General features: G+C 26.0%; 2 protein-coding genes across 5 annotated transcripts in view; both read right to left on the bottom strand.

Annotated features, from left to right (window-relative positions):
• Positions 1 to 7,047, bottom strand: part of LOC102671856 (mitogen-activated protein kinase kinase kinase 15) — an 8,942-nt gene extending 1,895 nt beyond the window's left edge. Inside the window, exons 1-20 of one of the 3 annotated variants that reach the window (XM_006617091.2) lie at positions 6,872 to 7,047; positions 6,358 to 6,484; positions 6,064 to 6,281; positions 5,800 to 5,994; positions 5,542 to 5,711; positions 5,028 to 5,196; positions 4,665 to 4,964; positions 4,329 to 4,582; positions 4,080 to 4,239; positions 3,495 to 3,848; positions 3,141 to 3,402; positions 2,941 to 3,078; positions 2,704 to 2,870; positions 2,532 to 2,627; positions 2,304 to 2,443; positions 2,062 to 2,217; positions 1,634 to 1,729; positions 675 to 787; positions 429 to 604; positions 94 to 358 (exon numbers count right to left, since the gene is read on the bottom strand). In XM_006617091.2, coding sequence (XP_006617154.1) covers positions 94 to 358; positions 429 to 604; positions 675 to 787; positions 1,634 to 1,729; positions 2,062 to 2,217; positions 2,304 to 2,443; positions 2,532 to 2,627; positions 2,704 to 2,870; positions 2,941 to 3,078; positions 3,141 to 3,402; positions 3,495 to 3,848; positions 4,080 to 4,239; positions 4,329 to 4,582; positions 4,665 to 4,964; positions 5,028 to 5,196; positions 5,542 to 5,711; positions 5,800 to 5,994; positions 6,064 to 6,281; positions 6,358 to 6,394 — 3,466 coding nt within the window. In that variant the 5' untranslated portion in view covers positions 6,395 to 6,484; positions 6,872 to 7,047. The remainder of the gene's footprint in view (positions 1 to 93; positions 359 to 428; positions 605 to 674; positions 788 to 1,633; positions 1,730 to 2,061; positions 2,218 to 2,303; positions 2,444 to 2,531; positions 2,628 to 2,703; positions 2,871 to 2,940; positions 3,079 to 3,140; positions 3,403 to 3,494; positions 3,849 to 4,079; positions 4,240 to 4,328; positions 4,583 to 4,664; positions 4,965 to 5,027; positions 5,197 to 5,541; positions 5,712 to 5,799; positions 5,995 to 6,063; positions 6,282 to 6,357; positions 6,485 to 6,871) is intronic. The other 2 variants (XM_006617092.2, XM_006617093.2) reach the window with 2 other exon arrangements.
• A 2,156-nt stretch (positions 7,048 to 9,203) lies between these two features.
• Positions 9,204 to 13,816, bottom strand: part of LOC116185805 (muscle-specific protein 20-like) — a 15,876-nt gene continuing 11,263 nt past the window's right edge. The window contains exons 1-4 of one of the 2 annotated variants that reach the window (XM_031511108.1): positions 11,898 to 12,392; positions 11,506 to 11,635; positions 9,756 to 9,876; positions 9,204 to 9,677 (exon numbers count right to left, since the gene is read on the bottom strand). In XM_031511108.1, the coding sequence (XP_031366968.1) occupies positions 9,486 to 9,677; positions 9,756 to 9,876; positions 11,506 to 11,635; positions 11,898 to 11,916 (462 nt within the window). In that variant the 5' untranslated portion in view covers positions 11,917 to 12,392 and the 3' untranslated portion in view covers positions 9,204 to 9,485. Of the gene's footprint in view, positions 9,678 to 9,755; positions 9,877 to 11,505; positions 11,636 to 11,897; positions 12,393 to 13,816 lie in introns of those variants that run through there. The other variant, XM_031511107.1, reaches the window with a different exon arrangement.

Genomic DNA, 13,816 nt, shown 5'->3' with positions numbered 1-13,816 from the left:
TATATATATATATATCTGGTAAATTCAAAAAATATATGAATAAAATATTTCAAAAAATATTATATCTTATTATACAAGAAATTATTATATTACCAGGAGAAAATACATTGATAGCAGCTTGTACAGCATTTCTGACTAAATTATCCAATGCAAACATCCAATGAGGTTTTATACTATGCATTCGTAAAACTTCATTCACTGCTGTTTGAAATAAATAAATAGCTAGATTCAGATGAGTAATAGCAGTAGAATCGAAATCCAATTCTTCTTTTAATGTTCTAATGGCTGTCACAATTACTTCTTGATTTTGTTCTGCAATATAATCTCTTAAGGCACGCATTAATAAAATTAAATGATTCTGAAAAAGTATAAAAACTTTGTTATTTGAAATATATATTTTATATTAATAGAAACACAAAAATAATTACCATTTGCAAAACAGTTTGACTTGTTGATAGTTCTACTTGAATATCTCTCATCCATACTTCACAAATTTTTGCTTCATCTTGAGTAAGAACTCTAGTTAATGTCATTCTTCTTTGACTATCTTTTTTTAATAGATAAAAACCTTCTTGTTCTTCACCAGTTTTTTGACCAGGTTGTCCTAATATAGAATATAATATAGAAGCATATTAAATTTAAATGACCTTTAACATATTATAAATTATTATTACCTCCTAATTCAACTTCTGGTGACAATAAACCACCAGAAGAACTTCTTCTTGTCATTGAAGCTCCAGCTGTGTCAGTTTCACTTGTCTCTATAGATGGTGTATTTCCTATCATACTGAAAATAAGATAAATTGATGTTACTTTCAAATGCTATTTATACTTTTTTATACTTTAAAGTTTATTTTAAGATTATTATATCTATTTAATTTAATTTATAATATTTTAATTTAATTTATAATATTCAAAACAATTAAAAAAATTAAAACTTAAATCTTTTTTATAATTAAAATTATTAAATATAAAAAAGTTTGATAATTATTTCATAACAATCTATATAATATATTATTTTATTTTTTAACAATTAATTGAATATTTCAAATAGAATAATTTGATCAAGAGGGACAATATGCAAGTGTCACAAGGGCAAGAATATTTCCTGATATGTATTTTGATTGAAAATAAACCTGAATACATATAACAATTATTAAAACTATAAGTATATTTTGGTTATTATTTTAAAAAGGATTTCAAAAGCTTAAGTTTCAAATACATATGAATAGTCATATTTTTAATCAATTATTATTATATTTGTTACATTATTATATTTATATTATTATATAGTACATTAAGTCTTATGATTATCATTATCCTATCAATATATTAGGATAATATTGATACAAAGAAAATAAAATAAAAATTTTAATCTTTCTTCTTACTAAATTGAAAAATATCTTACATATTATTATTACAAACAGGAAGCTCCATTGTCCACAACACATAAATATTTACCAACATAAAGCAACATATATATTAATAATATGTATGAGCTAACTATTATTAATCATGATTAATTTCTTAGTTATATTAAGATAAATTTTATTATGTTTCTTATCAACAATTATTATATAATATTATATTTTTTAGAAGAGCCGTGTAACCATCTATAACATTAGTACCATACCTGTTAAAAGAAAGGGTTGCAGTGGGCATTCTAATAGGAGACAGAAGGTGTGCTGGACTACGCTCCCTCAATGGGCTTGACTTTGTCAGTCCTCCACTATGTGTAATATTTTGATTATATTTCATAATAGAAGAATTGAAAGGGATATAACAATAAATGAAAAATAAAAAATCAAAGATTTTAAAATTCAAACCACATTTAAATACATTGGTACAAATACGAATACAATGTATTCAGATTTATTTAAAAAAAACAAATTATTTGCTATATAATTGCTATGCATTTTTTTCTAAAATATATTTACGTAAAAACAAGAATGTGAAATCAGCAACAAGACAACAAATATAAGACTATTCATATATAAAACTTGAACAAAACGATTTGTATGTATTTATATTTTATTATAATAAATAATATATTAATGTTACCTATCATCGGATTGTGAAGTTTGAATAGGAGAAGCAGAAACAATATGATTATTATTCGTTTTGTCAGATTTTCCTAAGCGTTCAACTCTGTCAGCAGGTACTGAAATACTTCTACTAAAATCAGGTGGTGCTGCTAAACGATTAGTTTTCTTCTTCCTATGAATATAAAGAATCATTAAATATTTCGTTTATTTATAAAAATTATATAAAAATTATGTAAAAATTATATAAGTATCACATACTCATTTAAAAATGGATCTTCTAATAATTCAGCTGCAGTTGCTCTTATATCAGGATTAGGTTCAAAACAACGTAATATAAAATTTTTTGCTCTTTCGGATAATTCAGATGGAATTTCAGGATGTATTTTATAATATCCAACCTATTAATTTTAAAATAATGCAATTTTAAATCTATTTAAAAATTCTATTTATTTTAATTTTAACATTTTACCTTACACTACATTTTACCTTAAACACTGCTGCTTGAGGAGAACCTAATTCAATAAATGGTGGTTTGCCAGTTGCCATTTCGACTATTGTACAACCCAGAGACCAAATGTCAGCCTATTATAAATCATAATGAATAATAATTTTTTTTTATAAGTAAAAATAATATATATTATATAATAATATAACTTACTGGAGCACCATATCCACGTTGTCCTTTATCGATAACTTCCGGTGCCATATATTGTAATGTTCCAGTAAATGTTTCCGTACTTGGACATAAACCAGCTAATCGTTTTGACATGCCAAAGTCTGAAATTTTCACTACCCCGCTATATGTATTTACTAAAACATTATCGCCTAAAAATGATAATTGAAATGAAAATGATGATCTTTATAAATAACATTTTATACATTTTATACATTTTACCTTTAATGTCTCTATGAACGATTTTTTGATCATGAAGATACTTCAAACCTTCCAAGATTTGTTTAGTATAATAAGCAATTGTAGATTCATTTTCTTTTAAAGGTCCCCATTTTGATCTTAACAAAGCTGATAAACTACCTAAAAAAAATTTAAAAAAAATAATAGATAATATGCAATTCTCTTTTATTTTGTTTATTTACCTCCAGGAACTTGTTCCATGAAAATTTTGAAATATCCTTCTTCGCTTACTGAACCCAGATATTGTACAATATTTCTATGCCTTAACTGACTATGTAATTTAATTTCTTCATGTAAGGGTTGCACATCTCCTAAATTCCGTTCACGTATTTCTTTTACAGCAATTCTAACTTGCGTGTTTAAATCTCGAGCCGCATAGACGATTCCATATGTACCTTTACCTAGCATTATTCGTTTATTTTGGTCATCCAATTCATATTCAAACTAGGAAAAAATAAATAATAATAATAATAATAAATTATTTAAATATTATATAAATTATAATTATATAAATTATATAAAAATTATGTACAAACCTTCATCCTATCATCAGTCATATATGCATCTAAATCTGTAACCATGCCCTCTTGATCTCTGGTCATTTCCAAAATTAAATCATAAAATCTTTGTCTGCATTGAACAGACGGAAAATACATTTGGAAATCATCAGAATTTTGATGAACATATAGAAAAAGGCAGCGTTCATCTCTTTTGTATAAGCTTACACTACGTATCATGTTTGCGGTAAATAACCAATCGTGAACTTGTTTGCAATTATTCTTCATATTATCCAAGCACAAATTCCAAATTTGCACCGATTTTTCTTCTGCTCCAAGGTTAACGTTTACATAGCTCGGCATCAAGATCTTCGTTGGCTCCAACACTAAGAGCTAAAATAAAAAGATTAGTGACTAATTCCTTTTTCTAATGGAAACGATCATAATAGCATCTTGATTCATTAAAGTCAGTCTAAGAACCTGCACAAAGAGCAGTTTTATATTGTTCTTACTTTGACCCAAAATGTACAGAAGTAAGCTGGATTGGTAACACAATATTATAAGCCATAGTCTCCCGAATTGGAAACTGGATCCTTTGTAGAACGATTCCATTTATCAACTTACTGGAAACCGTATACTATCTCCAACTTCCGCTTTTGTAGCTTCGGCAAAGTAGTCCGTCCAAAAACTAAATATTTGCTCCTCTGGTGAAACCTCAGCTTCTTCATTCTTTTTACGAAATCTATCTATCAGCGATATGTTCCCTATTGTAGATTTCAGGTACCTATTTAAGAAATAATTTATTATAATTATATATTTAATATTTTATAATTTTTATTTCAACATAATATTTCAATGATTATTAATATATACCAATTTGGTGGCTTCAATTTAAACATGCATTCGGCAGCTTGAATAGCTTTCGAATAATCCTCGGCAAGTACACTAATCTCAAAAAACGTTGCTACATCCCAGTAATCTTTCAAACTTGATAAACTACCTTTCTTGCCAATTAGATTATTTAATATCATGCCTATATGTTGTAATTCCTCACTTTTAGAAAATTCATTTCCTGCTATAACGAGTAATGTAGCGAGATTAATTCCCGCATATTCATTTGGTTGAACCTAAATATATAAATTGAAAAAGTTAAAAAGAATTTTAATTCATACGTTTATTGTACTAAAAAAAGTAAGAAAGATAAAATACCTCAAAACCTTTTCTATACCAATGAATCGCATTTTTTAAACTTTCTTTATCAGTATGTCTACTTTCTACAAATTTATCTTTATATATTCTTCCACATAAACATAACATATCAGGGACATGATTTTCTTTCTTCTCCAAAGCTTTTTCTATAACCTTCAATGCTCTTTCTCTATCACCTTCTTTATTTCGTCGATTTAATGCAAATGCATATAGATTTCGAATAGCCGGAGTATTGATATAATTTTTATGAGTTGGTATTGTTCTTAGATCATCAACTAATTGTACCATTGCATCATAATCCTATGCATCCATAAATTTAATTAATGAAGAAATATTTTTTAACAAAAATCATTAATATATTACCTGTATCTCACGGAAGGAAATCAAAACATTTAGAACAACTTCTCCAGATAAAACGTTTGGATCATCTAAACGTTTACGCATGTTGTTCAATGCTTTCGAAAGTTCTTCTCCCGAATATGTTTCGCGCGCTTTTCGTAAATCAGCTAAGAATTTTTCTTTCATATGCGCTCTATAAAAAATTTCATAATTCTTTTACAGAAACTTATTTAATTATTATAAATATTATAATTATATATATATTATATAATATATATATAATTATAAATATTATAAATATTATAAATGATATATTGTTACAATAAATTCAAGTTCATTATATATCTTCTAATAAAATTTTCAAACTATAATTATATATATTGAACAATAAATTTAGTTCAATTCTATGTACAAAATGATAAGATAAGAAAATATTTATTTTTTTACCATGACATAATTAGAATAAAAGAACAATATTTCCATTTCTTATCTATAATAAAATCATATCATAATAAAACTGTGAAAAATCAAAACATACTTAGATTGTACTTCTACATCTTGAAATAATTTTTTAAGCTTTAATGTAAGATGTTGTTTTGGATCTATTACTTCTTCTCCAGTAATTCTAGTAGTAGCTGGATTTGTTGCCACACATGAACCACATTCCACCACACGATAGGAAACAAATGTGTAGTTACCACATGATAACTATAAACATTATAAAAGTTTTATAAGATTTTAAAAGATAATTTCTAAATATAATATATTAATATATCATAGAATAATATAAATATACCTTAATTCTGATTGTTGTTTCTGTGTCTATATCATTATGTAACAAAATATTTTCTTTCATACCAAAACTTTCTCTAACACCAAGATGATAAAACAAAGCAGATTGTTGCAACTGAATACTTAAATCTACAACAGCTACATCTGCATTATAAAATGTATCAAGTACATTTGTTTCTCCAAAATCCAATTTTTCAAACTAAAAAGATAACAATCAAATACATTTAAGTTTAAAAATCATATCTTTTAATAATAAAATATTTATTACCTGAATATGATGTATATTAGCATTAACTAGATTGCATGCTTGTCTAACTTCTTCTAAAGCTCTTCTTCTCTGAGCCAAATGTTCCGGTTGTTGTAGATCCAAAACACAAGCTACATCCATTCTAGGTCTTCCAGAAATGGTTGTATGTCCAGAAATATCACTATGTGTTCCAATACTGTCAGTACTAGAGATACCTTCTGCGATTGTTGGTTGTGCAGCTATTATAAAATATTATAAATGATTAACAATTTCAAATCTTTTTTTGACTTGAAATTAGGTATAACAAGAAATTACCAGTCATGTCTATTGTATCGCCACAAATGGATGGCATGTTGCACAATTACTAGGTGGAAATAATATTTTTAATTTCTACTTAATAAAAGTTTGGAAGCTTCAGCGAACAAAAGAATTATGAATTCACCTGTTTGAAAATAAAATATATAACATAATAATAAATCATGAATTTTTGTTACTATTATTAAATATATTTTAACTATTAATATAAAAATTTAATTTAATAACTTTTGAAAACATTACAAATTAGAGAAGAATGAAAATTTTAAGAAAATTGTACAGTTTATACAACTTCCAAATGAAATTTCAAATAATTATCATAAAAAAAAATTAATCTCTGACTTTGAATTATAACGAAACAATAAAATGTAAAAGAATAATAGACAAGAATTCGGCTAGTGACATTGGCTCGCATAAAACTAAATGTATAGTGGATCATCATTGTTCTACGAATATTAGCAAAGAATTCTTGTTATGAAATTGTTCTTTAATTAAATCTGAATACGTGAAATACCTTTTGCATTGCACATTATAGATACAATTGTCCATTTCTTCTAGAACATAAATCCGGAGTCGAGGTCGTACAATATAATTCACATAAAGAATTTTCTTGTTAGTTCACAGATGGCAGAAAGATCAGTTGCTCTACCGATATAAAAATAGAAACTCTTAAGATAGAACGCATTATAATAAGAAAGAAATGATAATTGCGATTAACACTATAGAACTAAAAGTCACGACTACGCAAATCATTTAACTACATTTAAATACAATTTTGATTCTATGCGATAAATAAATAATTAAAAGTATTAATTATCGCAAAAAATAATTTATTTCATCGAATAAATCGAATATATATATAAGTATATTAGAAAGAGAATTTAATTAATTTGTATGTCGACTAAGATATTTCTTTCAACATGATTGTTAACGCAGTATTAAATGAATTAACCTTCAGATGTATACTTCGATAGTAATGTATGGTCATCGTTTACGGACTTTACACTCCGTAGAATTAAAATATTTGGCATAAGATAGTCCGAATGCTACTACTGCAAAACACTTTTGTCGATCGACTAGAATCGACCCTTTAATCGGAGAACATACTATAAAAAGAGGTTGAGCAATATAAAAAAAAATAATGACTTTATAGGTTATCCGGATTCGATTGCATTAAATGTTTAAGTATAAAGACATTGTGGAAACGTACCAATGAACTCCATACGAGTAGGATATTAGAAACAGAAAGAGCAATCATATGAATAAATTGTTGGAAGCTACGATTTTTCTACTTATGTGCTTATGAATAGAATAAGAAACGTCTATTTCACTTCTTTATTCATCAAAGTAAACGCTATTAGATTTAATATTTATATTTAAAAAGTACATTTCATAATTCATAAATTTGCTCTTTAAAAATTAGAATTTTTCTTTCATATAGATCATAAATATATAGAAATATATATAATTGCTAGAAAAAGAATTAATTATAATAATTTGTTTATATAATAAAATTTATAAGTACATTTGATTTAATTTTATTGCTTATTGTTAAAAATCTAAAAAAAGTTTACGATAAACAAAATAAAATCATTATTTAAAAAATAAATATTTATTATATTATTACAGTTTGTTGTAATATGTATCAATTTATTTAAATGACAGAAAATCAATGAGAGAAAGAATAAAGAAAAAATCATAAAGCTAAGTATAATCCTATTGCTAGATAATCCATTAAATATATATTATGTAATCCAAAATCAAAAATAATTGCAATCATGGCAGAAAGAATCTGAAAAATAAACATGATTCGTATATACGCGGTTTACGAATGCGTGAAGAATAGTGGGGTGCAGTGATGCGCGGAGCGGCCACTCCGCAGCGCTCCCCTTTCATTAGGAACACAGAATAAATAAGAAAGCATAGCTATCATGTACTATCTTGCTGATGAAGAATTATACTCTTACTTTTCGTACAATCCGTGTATTGCATAGTATTTTGTGATTAAGAGCGTAGATTGTAAAGAAATCTTACTTATAATAGTAGACAGAATTAATATTATACTTCTTTATCAATCATACTATTGTGTTACAGGGAGACCCCAAGAACTGGCCTGCCCCACGATAGACCGAACAAAACACGTCATTTCTCGGGATTGAGATTTTCTCAATCCGAGATTTAATTAACCTTCTTTAATGTATATCAATTCTTGGAAACTAAAATAGCATAGAAATAATAAATATTTTCATGTAATATTATCTCATAATTAATTTGTAATATAAATTTATAATTTAATTATAGGAAAATAAGATTTAATAATTATTAACAAGTATTGACGTAATTATAAGTTAAATATGCAATAATTGTGAAATAGAAATGTATAATTATTTAATATTTTTAAAAAAACATTAATTTTAAATATTCTTAAATAAACAGCAAAATTATATGTAAATATAAATTTTCATAGTTTTTTATCAGAAAATTTTCTTTAATGACTGACGAAGCTTTAATGAATGAAATAACGAAGATAGATCATATTCTAACTTGAGATACTTGCCTGATCATTGGGGAGTCTCACGGTGTAGAAACTGTTTTAGGAATGCGTGTAATGCGTGTACGTACATGTCACGTCCACTCATCATTGCTGTCACGTACAAGACTTATCGTCATGTATGTGCATCTCTACCTATATACTTATGTATGCCAGTATGCACGTATGCCATTCATTTTACATGTCAATCTTAAAAATGTATACTTATAATGTATATTTCTTATCGATATGTCATACTATATTATATATTATATACTTTATTCTATTAACATAGAAACAATTTTGCAGTGAGAAATATTGAACAACTATAATCAGAATTTATTGAATATATATTACCATGAATTGTTGTTATTTACAAATATCATATTTGTGAAAATAAGTATTCTTAATAAATGATTAACCTTCAACTTCTATTACTTCTATATTATAATCTATTATAACAATTAAGAAATTAATAAATATAATTTTTGTTAATATAATTAATCATATTCTTTCTAAATATCAATCAACATTTTGATTAAAATTAATTTTGAATTATTTAAAAACTTCAAAAATATTTCAAAATATTGCATAAATATTATTTTCCAAGAAGGATCTTTCTTGTAGCTCCAAAATTTTGTCCAGCTTGAGTAGCTCCTTTATTGGTACCAGCTTGAAGACCAATATAACCTTCACCAGCCCTTAATTGTTCTTCTGTAAAATGTCGTTTATTTTCTTCTGCCGGTTTTGGTCCTAGCCATGGGCCACGCCATTCTGGATGTTTATATGTCTAAAAATTGATTTGTTATTATTATTATTATTTTCTTTTTTGTAATATACAGAAAATATATTCGACAAAAATTATTACTGTGCGGCCGATAGCAAAAATAGTATTGGTCACTTGCGCAATATTTTTTCTTTCTATCAAATCAACTGCTTGGAACAAATCTACATCTGGTACTCCGTATTTTATGCATGCTTTCTGAAATCTATAATGAAAATAATAAAATTTAAAATAAATTATAAATTATAATAATGTTTAAAATAATTTATAACAATGTCACTGAAATTTGCTTTTTCAAATAAAAGGCATACCTAATTAACATAGCGAGATAGAATTGAATTAGATAATTAATCCAAATGTGTGTAATAATCATTGAAATCTCTTTAAACTTATAAAAATTATTATATAATAATAGTAATTTTAAACAAACAAATACATGAAACATCATTGAATAAAATTATTTAATATTCAAATATATATAAATATATTATTAATAATATAAAATATATATACAATAATATAAGAATATTTTTAACTTCAATTATATTAATTCATGTATTTTATATTAATATTAATACATATTAATAATTAATTAATATAATAATTAATAATTTTAAAAATTAAAAAATAAAAATGTTAAAATTAATAATATAAAATAAAATATTTAATATTAGTATTATTTTATTTTATTAATCATATATTTTCATTTTATAAATCATAAATATGAATTTAATGATACAGTATAAATATAAATTACATACGTGGAACTGCCATTTTGTCGGCTTCGACAGAGTTATGTAATATAAGAAACTTGAGGCAGGCCAGTATTAATGAACTCTCCGAGTATAAGGAATGTAGAAACAAAAGAAGCATACATGATGAAGATTCTTAACCTCTAAGCTACTCCTGCTTTCCGCATAAAAAGGGAGTAATGCGGAGTGGCCGCGCTGCGCATCGTTCGCCCCACTACTCAGGAAAGCGCTCTTAAACATTGAAACGCGCCAATTGCCGACATGCGCACGCATCATCATATATAAGTTAGATATAACAAATGTCACGTTCATTGCATTTTACCAAAATCTTGCACAAAATTTTGTTCAAAATATCTTATATATTTTATTCTTTTTGTTATATTTATTTAAACATAATATTAATTATTTTTAAACTAACTTTTAAGCAAAACAAATAAATTTTTTATCAAAGTTTTAATAATAATATTTTAATTTTATAATTAAATCTTTTATAAATAAAAAATTAATTAAATAATGTAAATTGAAATATTAAAAATACATTTTTATCAAATGTTTTATATTTTTGCATTAGTCACATTTTTTTTAATAAATATGAACTCTTTATTACGATAATTTTATAGATCTTTTTATGAAACAATAATTGTATATTTTATGATATGTTTTTTTATGTTTTTTATAGAATAATTGCGATGATTCCAACCTCAGATTTTATTAATAGTTTTTTATCAGGCTATTAGCTAACATAGAAAGAATAAGACAACTAAAATTTCGCGCTAAGAGCATCGATTTGAAGTCAATAATCGCATATCGTTTGATCTCTCGATCTGAACAGCTACGTGACCAATACTCTCGACTTCGATAGATTGAATCGAGAGTAAAACACTGTCGATCGCGTAAACTCGACTGTACAGCAGGAAAGCATGATATCAAAGAAAGCTCACTACACAAGTGATGTAAATTAGTTAGAAAATTAAATCTTTTAATACTCAATTTTCATTGCAATGTTAAATTAAATGTTAATTTCAATATCAATAATATTTCAATTATTCGTTCATAATTCTTATATTTCTTGCAATACATACTGATTAAGATTGTCCATCATCTTATAATCACCACCAGATGTATTGATTTTGGTGATGAGATCTGGCTGTAATTTGTTCATAAGTTTACAAAGCAATACACCATCTCGCAAAGCATCCTCATAATTCACACCTAAAAGCATATATTCCATTAATTAATATAGAGTATATATATTAATATAAATTAATATTATTAACATAGTATTAAAAACATAAAAAAATATAAATGAAAAAAAGAATTTCATCTTCGTTTCTTAACCTATTAAATTGAAATGATCGTTTTTTTCTGTAATTGATATAACTAGGAAAAACTAAGGAAGAAAAAAGAAAATCTAATAATGAAAAGAATGCCAAGAACCACAGTAGCATCAGGATAACAGAAAAATAAATTTCACTTTTCCCGGGATAAAGCATAACTTTTAAAATACTACAGCAAATGACATGCGCATTTCATGTCAGCCATTGATTTTCATTGTTGGCCAGCCAATTATCAAATGAATACCAACAGTCGTTTTTTTTGTTTTATCCTTCCCCTTCTACTATTGCGATCGAGATTGCCGCGAAATAATAACAGAGGCTGCATGCACCAGCACTCGTTTATGGCATCCCATTATACCAAGAGGCGCGCCAAGGGGGCATGGCATTTTTTGCCTGTCGGTCGAAAGATCAGGAAAAACGCCTCCGTCTTCTGTTCGTTTTTTTTTTTTTTTTTGGTCTCCAACGATGTGTCTCGATCAACGCCATCATTGTCTTGCAATCGTCGTGAATCGTGCGTTGAAGCAATCTCGTCGCCATTCGAAAGACACGCTGCATCTCAAATTGCCAGGAACCCAGCATCTGACTAGAGCTCATGTATCGATACCAAGCATGTATCGTTTATTGTCAAGTTTTCCTACCAATTCGATACATACGTTTCGATATATCGAATGTATTGACATACTACGCTCTCTAGTGAGCAACTTTATAAATTATATCGATACGTGACAATGAAGCGCTGCAGTCGATGAGCGCAACAGTTGGTTCTTATTCATAAATTACTTATACATATATGAAAGCATTTGTTATTAAAATAAGTTATGTGTTAGATAAAATAATATCTAGAGGAACATAAAAGTAGAAATGCAAATAATAAGTGTTTAAATAAATGACTTGTCAAGATTCTAAGATAAGTAAAATTTATTAATTATATTTTATGTTTTATATATATATATATATATATTATGTGTCGATTATACACAATGGTAGTAATGAATAATATATGCAGCATCTATGAATATGAAAGTTACAGAGTTATTAAGAAAACATACTAAGCAAGTAATTCTTCAGTTATATATATATTTTGTATAGAAATAAACACTGAAGCTATATATTATATGGAAAAGTAAGAAAGATCACTATGAGAAATTATAATATTGTACTTATAAGTAAACATTTCTTAACTTTTTTATTTTATATATTATAATACAAATATGCATATGTTGTTTGCAATAACTAATATCTATATAATTTATTACATATATAATTCTTCCAAAAAATTTTTGGGACAAGAATTGATTGTTCAAAGGACTACTATCCTGATCTTATAAGGACAACATGTCACGTGGTTTTACAATGGAGGGGATGCCATTATATGCTTACCCCAAAATCTGTTCGCCTAATATAAAACTGGTCGTCTGCTTGAATTTTCGATTGATGAGTATTCGACAGTTGATTAACATCAATTAATATATTCAGTTAATTCTTAATTAATTTTTAAATAACAAGAATAATAATTTAATCACATATTTTTCATATGTCAATCATCATATATTTACATATATATTTATATTTATTATAAATATTGATTATGAATATTGTACAATTATAATTAAACAATAATTTTCATAAACAGAATATATTTAGTATTTAAAAAATTTATCTAATTATTTATAACAAGATTATTTTTTAAATCTCATTTACTACCAAAATTTATTAGAAATATATGTATATATATGTAAAGATATATATATATAGATATATATATAATTAAACTAATTTTTTTTAAAAGATAAGATTAATTTTTTATGTTGTAAATGCAATAAAAATATTTCTTTTATAGGAATAATTTATCTTATAAAAAGAAATAATACTATGTATGTTTCAGCTACGTATATGAAATGAATCGAGCAAACCATTCGCTTTTCCACAATATCCAGGCAACAGCCCGAGGGTGACAGTATCCAGCATCCACTTCCAGATGAACGCGGGCAAATAGAATACAAACAAGTGACATACTGATACATTCCTGGTAATATTGAAACACGATGAGATGTCG

This window comes from Apis dorsata, unplaced genomic scaffold (assembly GCF_000469605.1).
Source record: "Apis dorsata unplaced genomic scaffold, Apis dorsata 1.3 scaffold_292, whole genome shotgun sequence".
NCBI lineage: Eukaryota > Metazoa > Arthropoda > Insecta > Hymenoptera > Apidae > Apis > Apis dorsata.
The sequence above is the reverse complement of the archived record's forward strand: the minus strand, read 5'-3'. Positions and strand labels throughout refer to the sequence as shown.